Below are 11328 nucleotides of genomic sequence, written 5' to 3' on the forward strand. Positions count from 1 at the left end.
CATGTCAATCGGTTCAGTAGTTTCGGAGGAGTAATTGTCACAAAAATCGTGCTTGCGTATTAAATAAGTATAGATTTTAATTCTAAATAGTATTGAAATCCTTTTTAATAACGTTTCTGAAGCACTTGTCACTTGAAAAAATACATCCAATACTATAAAATATGTTTTAATATAGGTAGCCTACCGAGAATATCCATAGGAAGTCCCCAGGATATCCTCATTAGTGGATTTTACAAATAAATTATGAAAAAAGGATATCGTGGATATTCTAGGGATATGCCAAAGATATTCCTGTCCCTCGATCAAAAACCCTAAAAAAATTAATTAATTGTTGTAACGGGAATATGCCAGGAAAGTCCCAGGGATATTCCTATATCTCATGGGATATTGGGACATTTTGGGAACTCTGTGGGATATCCTGAGGATATTCTGTGCTATGTGGAAGATAGAGTTGTATTTGGTGGGCAATGTAGTTAACAGGTAAGATAACATCAGTTCCAAACTACACAAGGATAAGGATAAACCTAATTTATTAATCTTGATTTCCAGGCACAACATGGTACTTGTTTCTTATCAGTTCTTCTTTATCAGCATCAACACCAGAAATTTCAAAGTCATAGTCATTGACAACTTTAACAACAGCATTTTTATAATCTTTGGGACAAATTTTACTCAAGGCTATCAGAGCATAAAATAAGTTGTAGTATATTGGCGAGAGAGGTTTGAGTCCAGCCATTTTCTCCAACTGGCCCATATAATCCTTCAGCTCATCATACAAATCATGATATGTTGTCATGGGTAAATTTCGATCTTGCTTTTCTTTAATAAAACTGTTTAGGTCAGCCAGCATTTCTTCTCTGGATGGAAGTTGAAACTCTTTGAGAGACTTGACAAAAAACAAAGCCTGAAATCAAAAGGGTCATTAGGTTTTGGCTACATAAATGATAATATGATATTTTGGACTCGTTTTATATTGAACAAATGCTTGTACTCTGTTCATAGAACTTAGGCGGTTTTCGGGGAAGAAATCTATTCCCTCCACGACTTAATCTACCATTAAAACATAGCTCAACAGCTGAGATTTGGCAAAACATCATTCAGCTGCAACATATACATAGAAGTAAAAAAATGTGGTAGGGGAAATTCCCCTCAAACCACCTAAATATTGTGAACGGAGTATAGTTCAAGAGATGAACCAGTATTCTTAAAATGTCATGTGGAAAGCGAAAAGGGACCTCTTGTTGGAGATGAAAAATATTCAGTACGGCCGATATAAGTAATTAAGGTCGAAAATATTGAATTTCGGGTCTTTATTGATTGTTATACCTCATTTAACATAGAACATGACAGTATCGGTTAAAATCTAAAATTGAAGATGCAAAAGGTCGAAATAAATCATTTTGTTAGCCTCTGCACGGTCTGAGAAAAGGTACCTCTTGTCGCTCAATGTTATTTCGCCATAACGACAAGAGGTCCCATTTCTAATATTCCCTTTTTAAACAGGTTTTAGTCCAAAAAACGAATTGTCCTGCATTCTAGTGGAAATTTAGAGAACTACAACAAAGTTCAGTTCACGACGAACAAAATATCTCACGAATTTTGTGGTCCCGACAAGAGGTACCTTTTCTTATCTTATGGCGAAATAACATAGGGCAGACAAGAGGTCCCTTTTCTGAAAGCGATTTTTACGACATGCTTCAATAAAACAATTATTCTAAAACCATCGTGAGTTAAGAAATAAATTTGTATTTATTTCAAAGAGGACATTATAAGCTTTCTTTTGATACCAAAATTGTTTCTTAAATACAAAAAACACCATTTTTATGTGTATTTGAAATTTTCAAAACATTTTTTCTCAAAGTGACCCTTTTCCATAACAAAATTTTAAAGTCCTATAACTTTAACAAAACAAAATCATATCATGTGTGGGACTTGCACCAATCGATTCGGAATTTAATAAGGAAGTCAAACATGTTTATAACTCAAAATCAAAAATTCCCAACAAGGGGTCCCTATTCGCTTTCCACATCACAAATATAACCAGCTGATCCAGAGGTGAGGTATATATGCACAATATCTGTGCAATCTGAAATCTGACAAATAATAATTTTCTCTGTGATCAGCTGTTTTAACGATTTGCACCAGTATACTATACAATGTCAATCTTTTGAATAACTGTAGGCCAAATATATATACAGGGTAGGCCTACTATATTCCATCATCCTGGGGACAGTCCTAAATTAAGTGGTCCGTCCCAACCCCAAAACTAGCTTTGAGATGTATGTTATAAGCTTGCAATAATCACAATTTGTGAGACCATTCATGTCAAGTACCCAGTGGCGGATTTACCATAAGGTACACTAGGCACGTGCCTAGGGGCGCCTGTCATTGAGGGGCGGCGCGAGGCCCGTCAGCGGGTGACGGGCGGCACGGCGGCCGCGGAGGCGGGTGCGTGGTGATAGGCTGCGGCGCTACTACTATTAAAGTAGTATTTACCGAATATGCGCCCGCTATTGTGGAAAAAACACTGCGTGAGGGGCGTGAGGCATTCATTCCCCATTACATTTAATACTACTCATATTTACGCTGCGTTTGAGCGTGAGAAAAAGTCTGTGTGGCTGTTGCCTTAAGTGGTTAAGACGACTCACGTTCATGTCGCGACGTGCAGATGCAGACATACGACTGCGAGTAGTGAGCACTGTCAGTGGTGTCATTTTATTGAATTGAATGACAATATAAAACAGGTTTATTTATTACTTTTTTGTAATGATACAGTGGACGTGTTAAAGGCAGTCATACGTTATTTAAGTTTTGGCAGAACAATAACCTATATATGTTTATTTAATCTAAAATGTAAAATGTATTAATAACAGACCCTATTTATTTTATTTATGTGAAAAAACTAACTTTTTTTAACCGCTATTGGTTTTTTTAATTTTTTAATCATTTTAATTACGTAATTATGCATGAAGAAAATAATAATAATGAGTGAAAAAGGTTAAGTGGTGCAGCATTACGCAAACTTAAGGAAAATCGTGAAAGAGAGACTTCCTTTCCTTTTTTGCGAAACACAAAGGGGCGGCCGGCCGAACGGGCCTAGGGGCGGCGCCGTAGGTAAATCCGCCACTGCAAGTACCTACAATTAATGTAATTCAAAAATATAAAATTCCAAGGATAAAATTTTGTACACAAGGATAGGGTACTTCAGGGTTAAAACTGCTGATGAGATTGTATATTCAATATAAATATATAACTTGACCAACTAATACAATAGAATTATGATTTATATACTGAAAGTCTTAATAAAAGAATGTTCGGAAGGCAGTGAAGCTATTACCTGTTGATTAAACAGAGGAAAGGTGAATGTCCTGCGAGTAAGAGCGATGAAGCCCATGGTGGGATGGTTAATGTTGATTACATGTTTGTACAACGGCTCAACATAATTTCCATCAACAATGTTGATGCCACACTCAGGAGAGAGGAACGGAAACGAGTAAATGTAACCTGTTACACAACATATTTCACTGAACTAACTAACACCATAATAAATGAAACGTTGGTTAGTCTATGTTTGCTCTATCTTTTACAATTGCTTTTTTACTTGTAGTGGGGTCGTATAACTGCATATAGTGGCAGAATATTTCAGTTCTGGCAGACAAGCTGCAATTTTAGGTGGTTATAGTATACAAGTTTCTGAACCTAAAACCGCCCAGACCCCAATTTTTAAGGACCTCGGTCGTCCGTAATGACGTCATCAAAATGGCGGCCGTAAGAGGATGCTGGGTCCCCATGAATTGGCTATAACGACCGAATGCCTGAACCGATTTCCATGAAATTTGGCACACAAGTGCTTGAATACATTATCTCGGCCTGGGTTGAAAATGGTCAAGTTTCATCAAGTAATTTCAAAATGGCGGCTGATCAAAACTATTAAAAATTATTAGGAAAATAATTGTGAATTGGTTTATACAGGGAGAGTTTTAAAAGAGTTCCCCTACTTTTTTATACATTTCTTAAGATATCAACTTTGAACCATGTAAGATCATTGTAGAGTAGCAAGAACTTCATTTTGACTGGGTTTACATTTTTGGCCGCCATCTTGGATCCGCCATTTTGGAAACAAAGTTATTTTTCAAATGTAAAGATAGGGTTGTGACCCACCGTTTCAAACAAAACCTTTACGCTGAATACGATGCTGCAATCCGTTAAAAAAAATGTTGATCCATTCTAAAATTATGAGAACATTTTATAACTTTATTTTTAGTCCATTATAACATTGTGGATTTACAAACTAAGGCCATAATCTCAAAATAGTGCTAGATAAGGATAAGGGGACACCACCATTCATTGTTTACCTATTTTAACTCGGTTATGACGGATGTATTTTTCAGCCGCCATCTTGGATCCGCCATTTTAAAATGTGATAAATTATTTTAAATATGAAGGTGGTGTTGTGACCCATCATTTTGAACTACTTTTTTATGTTGAATTCAATGCCGCAATCCGTTTTTCATTGTCATGTTTGGTTTTTGAAATATTGACATTTTAAATAAAAATAATTGTTATATTTTATCAAGAAAGCTTGATAACGAAAAACGGATACAATAAAAACTAGTTGAAATGAAGTAATCGCTACTCTACAATTATCTGACGTGGTTTGGAGTTGATATCTTAAGAAATGTATAAAAAAGTAGGGGGGAACTCATTTAAAACTTACCCTGTATAAAACTATTCACAATTATTTTCCTCATAATTTTTTTAGTTTTGAATGGCCGCCATTTTGAAATAACTTGATGAAACTTGACCATTTTCAACCCAGGCCGACATAATGTATTCAAGCACTTGTGTGCCAAATTTCATAAAAATCGGTTCAGGCATTCGGTCGTTATAGCCAATTCATGGGGACCCAGCATCCTCTTACGGCCGCCATTTTGATGACGTCATTACGGACGACCGAGGTCCTTAAAAATTGGGGTCTGGGCGGTTTTAGGTTCAGAAACTTGTATACTATAACCACCTAAAATTGCAGCCTGTCTGCCAGAACTGAAATATTTTCCTGCTACCCAACCTGACTATTGAGGACATCTGTACATATGGACCAGCTGTACCGGTAGCAAATTTTAATAAAATTTGGTATATAGTAGAATATTGTAATATTTGTTCAAGGAAAGCCTTTAGGCAATGATTTTGAGTTTAAGAATAAAGGAATGCTCTAGCTTAACTTAGAGGAAATGCAGTTAGACCATAGAATAAACAAAAGACACATAATATTTTGTCCTCTGGGGGACTTTTTCGAGTGTAGACAAATAATGTCCACAAAATGTTTCTGTAAATCCTTTTGTCTACTCTTGAAAAAGTCCGACAAAATATTGTGTATTTTGTGTCATATGTGTGTAGTATAATAAGCTGTTTGCAGGGTGATGATTCATTTGTAAAAAATATTTTTTCTTTTAGTTTATAAATAGGCTATTTTGATAATTTTTTTACATACAAGATGTTATAATTTACAATAATATGTCTTTTGGTACGGCTTGGTTTGAAAGATGTTGTATAAGACAGAAACATGTAAATGACAGCAAACTTAATTGCCCAAATATGTACATTTTTATTCAACGTACTTACATGTACATTCATACAACGTAGGAATAACATTTGTACTCTTATCAAAGCGTTTACTTTATGTAAAAAGGTTACCAAAGGGTATTTAAAAAAATTGTAAATTAACCATACGTCAGTTGTTTTTACCAACCTGTGCATAAAATTATGACATCAATGTGTTCGGAAGTTGTATCATCGTCAAAGATAACATGGTCGCCGAGAACCTCTTTGACAAGTGGAACCTCCTCGACATTATCAGAGAACAGGCCTAACTTGGCTGCTCTGTGACTAAGATATACCTGGAGATAAATGTAACTTTGTTATTATCATGTAGCATAATTTAAAATCTACATCTATAAAGGAGGAAGTATGTATGAATGTATATGTATGCATGTACCCTATGGACTCCGAAACCGCTCGACAGATTGTGATGAATCTTTCAGGCATTATTAAGCATTATTCAAGGATGGTTTGTGTGAAGTTTAGGTCCGTAAAAGGGCTCCGCCCCAGAGGGTTTTAAGGGGTCCAATGTCAGACTTTTGGAACTACAATGTTTACAAATAAATGTAATTTAAAAGCAGACGTTTACTTTCACCAACTGTTTTGTAGGTTACAATAATCACAACATTCTGTATTAGTCATGATTTGAAATAGTGCCACACCCCAATCCAAATTTAAGGTTACACTAATTTCCATATTTAGTGAAATAGTCCAAATTTATTAAACCCCAATCTCAGCACTCCTGTGCACTCAACAACGTTTAAAATCTCCACTATTAAATACCCTATGTAACCATAAAATGTAAAAAAATACTCATATAAATTAGTAATATTCGTACAACAATAAATGACAGATAAAATTAGTCAAAAATGATTGCACATATTCCATTCCTGCCATCCTGCCCCAGTATAAAATATTGATTTAGCATATAAACGTAACAGCAAAATAAAACAAACCAAAAATAAATGGAGGTAAAGAGAGCCCTCCACCTCAAATTGAGGGTTAGCTTTGTAAACTAATGTTAACTGATATTAACACGTTGCCTACCGGCCGTCACACTCAGTTGTATGAGGGGCGTTGTGAGAGGTGGTAGCGAAGGAGTTAATTTATTTAAAAAATACATATTGAATAATGTTACTGTGGAATTTTCTGTTTATGGATCCAAATTTATTTTGCAATAGATTTTTAACAGTGTTTAGTGGCAGCAAACCTGAGACTCACTTATTCTGAAATATCAATAAAAATAATTTCTTTGAAGAGCATATTTCCTCGTAACAACCTAGTAAAAAAATTCATAACTTCCTTATTTAGCAGTTTTGTTGCAATGGGGTTGTTTTGGATCCTTGAACAAACCTTAGATGCAAATTTGGATGTGTCAAACGTGACATCGGTGCCAGAGAAACCTGCTCCGACCACCAACAGAGTTTGATCTTTGAACACTTCCGGGACTCTATAACTGTGGCTGTGAAATACTTCACCTTGGAAACTTGTTATCCCTGGTAAATCTGGGACTTTGGGTACACTGAAGTGGCTGAAAATGAAAATGAAGTGGTTAAAAAATAAAGTTTTGAACTACATAATTTTATACAGTAAAAATTAACGCAACCAAAACTACACTCAATGTTCTGTCCAGCTATTTCTAAATAATATGGTAGTCAAAAACATACAACCTTTAGCATGGATTACTGCTAACATCGTCATTGAAGAATTCTATCACAGACTGACGTTAGTTTAACGGCGTTCATTTATTTTGCTGAAAAATTTTATCACAATTTGTTGCAACACTCTAAACTGCAGAGTAAAAAGATCTGCTTACCAATGTTAAGTTACTGTACATAGGATAGTTTACCATTTTTATTTTTGTGTGAAAAATTTGTTGATACAGTTTAGTTTTGGATGTTGATGAGCATTTCGGGAAATAAAGTACAAAAGTTAAAAAAAGGAGGTGTTTGAAAGTTTTTTTTGTCAAGTCTTATATGATTGAAAGATTATCAGCTATAGTTCGGCCGCTTAGAAAGCGACCTCCTCCAGCATTGGTTTAGCATTAGCGCGCAGGTCGTTTTCTAAGCGGCCGAACTATAACAAGCCTATCTTTTCAGCTATGTTTACCGTAGTTCATGTCTTGGAAATGTTTGTATTTTCAATAAATGATACCGTTACATAGATTTAATATTCTTACCCAATACAGACAGCAACGGCATCAAAATAATCAACATATTCTCTGTTCCTTAGAAGATCAACTGAAACCACATGCCACTTGTCTTTCTCAGGCTTCACACATTTCACACTGTGAAAAAACTGAAAAAAAATAAAATTTTAAACCTACCAGCATAACACTTGTTTAATAGGTTTAACCATAGACAAAAAGAATGAAATATAGACTGTCAGCCGTGCTGCGGTTACCATGGTTACCATAGGTTCCGGCGCACACCGCAGTATAGTTTACGTAGCGTGTACGCTGTAACTACCGTGGCACTCCAAGCGGTGTGCGCCAGAACCTATGGTAACCGCAGCACAGCCGACGGTCTATATTTAATTCTTTTTGTCTATGGTTTAACTCTACTGCAAGGGAAACAAACAGTATCAACAAATTGACAAACATTTTCTCCCATTTGCAGTGCACAATCAACAATTCTGAATCATTATTGCAATTCATTTAGTACTATATACATTTATCTGTTTTGACTTTGAGTCTTATTTCCATAATCATGACTATTTGTAGGAGTTATAATAAATGAAACTCGTCTAAGTGTTCTCTAAGGTACCAAAAAAATCACATAAAATAGTTCAGGAACATCCTTTGACTCCACTTGATATAATTTGGAATAAAACTGACCAATCACAAATCATACAATTATACCAACTGACACTAATTGGAAATACTCTGTAATCTCAAACTCACTTTGATATGATCCTTCAAATTGAAGTGATCACAGTAATCTTCAAGGTAGTGTAAAACCTCTGAGGCATCCGTGAAAGTATTCTCGCTTATGAACGGAAAGTCTGGAAACTGCGTGATCATTGTTGGAGCATTTGTTCTGAAATAAATAAGAGACATTATTTCTTTATAATTTAGGCGTTCCATTCCCAAACTCACTTATCAACAATTTTATTTATTTTGAGGTATTATCATCACTAGATTTGTTGGTAAAATCTGTATTGACTTTTAACATTAAACCGGTTCAAAACTTACTTTTTCCATTTATAATTTAATGTATTTTAAGGCCCTCATGATTCACTCATTTACAGCCTCATCTTCATGACGTATTTGATATAATTGACGTTCACCTGAATTTGTAGCCTTTCCGGACTCTCTCTTTCCATATGGCCAGTCACGTTGCTTCAAATTGTCACGTGACTCTACTAGTGTAAGAGAATGTTATACCAAAGCTCACTCAATACTATTGTACTATTTATATTTATAATAATATATTTGCATGTACTGTTGTGTCATGCAAAACTCACTCTTACAGGTGTTTTATAACAAAATTTACTCCTTAGGTACAGATTTTGAAGCTTAATCTCAGCCAAACAACTGTTAAAAATAGGAAAAAAATATTTTAAGAGGTTTCAGATATAATTTTCCACAAAGGTAATCCCCAACAACAGAAAAACATGAGGGTTACAATCAAGAAACATGTGTAAAGTTTGCTAAACTGCAATGAGAGAGTTTTGGAATGGAATGCCTCATGCTATTACAGCCAAAAATTGCCAGTATTCAACAATGTCATTGGAGTACAGGCAAAAAATTGCCTTAATAGAGGTTCCCCTTTCAATAAAAATAGAATTGGATATATTTTCATCACTATAGAATGTGTTTTCATAACTCTAGCAATTAAATTTATTGAACTTAATAAAAGGGTTGTCTCTGCATCTGTAAATCAAGTCTTCATCAAGTTGAAATATGAGACCAAGTCATGTTCTATACTTCATCCAGCCGGTTCCCCCCACCCTTATGGAACAATTGGTCTTGTCTTGGTATTTGAAGTCGTCGTAAATGAAAATTGACGCTACTGTCAAATATAAATATTGTTCTGTGATTAGGTTTCTACAAGAAGGTCAATTCCTATGCGAATTATTGTTGCCAGTTGACAGATTTGTTAGCTGAAAAGTTTTTCGACGTAGCATGACACAATAGCTGAAAAATCTGGCGAGAGTAAATAATATGAAAGAAACAACATTTTGTCTCACCTGAGATTTTTATACATGGATGAAGTAATGGGAAGACCAAACTCATCAGTGCCAGTAGCTTCAGTATATACCCAGGTACCTCCGACATTTCCTGTTTGCTCATACACTATGCAGGAGAAATTGACGTTGGCAGTGAGATGACGAGCCACACATAGTCCTGATGCTCCGGCACCTATCACTGCTACACGCATCACTGAAATTAACGCTATCAGCAAACTGATGCATACTTTCTCCCATTAGTGACATTGGAATTGAACATACCACTATACACACTTTTACAAGTAAAAAATTTAAAACTTATTCAGTAAATGGATGGGTATAGGGTTTCTAGGGGGAAATTCACAAAAAATTACTACTTTTGAACCGTAATTTTTACAGGATTGGGGTTGTGCCATTTCATGGTAAAAAGAACTACCCAAGAGAAAGAAAAAAAGAAGGTACATACAAAATCGTTAGAGCTGTTTTTATAAAAATAAGATCTTCCCATTAATTTATGGGTTTTAGGTAATAATAACAATAAAAAATCAAGAAAACTAAGAAACAACTGGTGATAAAATGAATAGGATTCACATATCAGATTTTACAAAAAACGGATCACAAGTGTAGTCTCAAGCTCTGTATACATTCACACACAGACATCACTTTAAAACCCACTTTTTGGATTCAGGCAGGAGCACCCAAAACTCAAACAGAAAAATTTTGACTAAAACAAACTTTTCTCCATTATACTTTGTACCTACAGGGGAAGAAAAGGAAACCTAGTCAAACAGACATTTCCTTCAATAAAATCAGTGATCGGAGCTTAAAGTACAGCTGAATATTCTCCAATGCAGCTGATTATTCTTCTAGGGATAAAAATGAACTACTTTAGACCCAGCACTTTCATTAAAAACAATTATCTATTGGTGCAGTATAGTGCAAATTTTTAAAATTTATTCCACTGTTAAAACTTTTATATAAACGTTTTCTGCCATAAAACTACCAAAACTAGACACATACACACCTACCGGTACACAAATGATAGGTAAAGGTGAGAACAATGTTCTTTGTTGGGTTCTATATAATTCACTACACACAATGTGAGAAGGATTAGATAAAACAAACTAGCTCATAACTTAGCAAAGATAAGACTTGTAAAACAAGAGGCTTAGGAAAAAGCCTCTTCTAGAGTTGTACTTCATTAATGTTATAATTTCATAACTATAGAAATATGCTACTAAAAATACTCTTAGTATGTCAAATATTTCAGTTGGTTCAATTTTGTTTAAATGGGGCACGAAATTGGATTTAGAAACACTTATTGTGAAGGTTTTATAATTGCTCAGACCACCGCAAAACAATGCTAATTTGAGGGGGGAGGCATCATCTTTGTCTTCTGCGGTTGCGAAAAAATCATGAACGTCATTTGTGGTTGTAGAGAAAATTGTTTTCGATTGCGCAATCTCCCAGATCATTTGGGCGTTCATAATAGCTTGGCCTAAAAATGGGAGTCCCCAAAAATTATTGATAAAATTAATTTAACAACAGAAATAAAATTCC

The 11328-nt window shown here is 35.0% G+C and overlaps 1 protein-coding gene across 1 annotated transcript; it reads right to left on the reverse strand.

The window, feature by feature from the left end:
• Positions 1–532: 532 nt before the first annotated feature.
• LOC128995748 (senecionine N-oxygenase-like) lies at positions 533–9980 on the reverse strand. The gene is made up of 7 exons (XM_054420766.1): positions 9790–9980; positions 8501–8636; positions 7778–7896; positions 6952–7129; positions 5750–5897; positions 3338–3504; positions 533–904 (listed from the first exon to the last, which is right to left on the reverse strand). Exons 1-7 carry the CDS (start codon positions 9978–9980, stop codon positions 533–535), a joined length of 1311 nt encoding a protein of 436 aa, XP_054276741.1.
• Between the last annotated feature and the right edge of the window lie 1348 nt (positions 9981–11328).

Source organism: Macrosteles quadrilineatus, unplaced genomic scaffold (genome assembly GCF_028750875.1).
Source record: "Macrosteles quadrilineatus isolate MER2022 unplaced genomic scaffold, UCM_ALF_1.0 Scaffold_5__1_contigs__length_97177068, whole genome shotgun sequence".
In the NCBI taxonomy this organism is placed as follows: Eukaryota; Metazoa; Arthropoda; class Insecta; order Hemiptera; family Cicadellidae; genus Macrosteles; species Macrosteles quadrilineatus.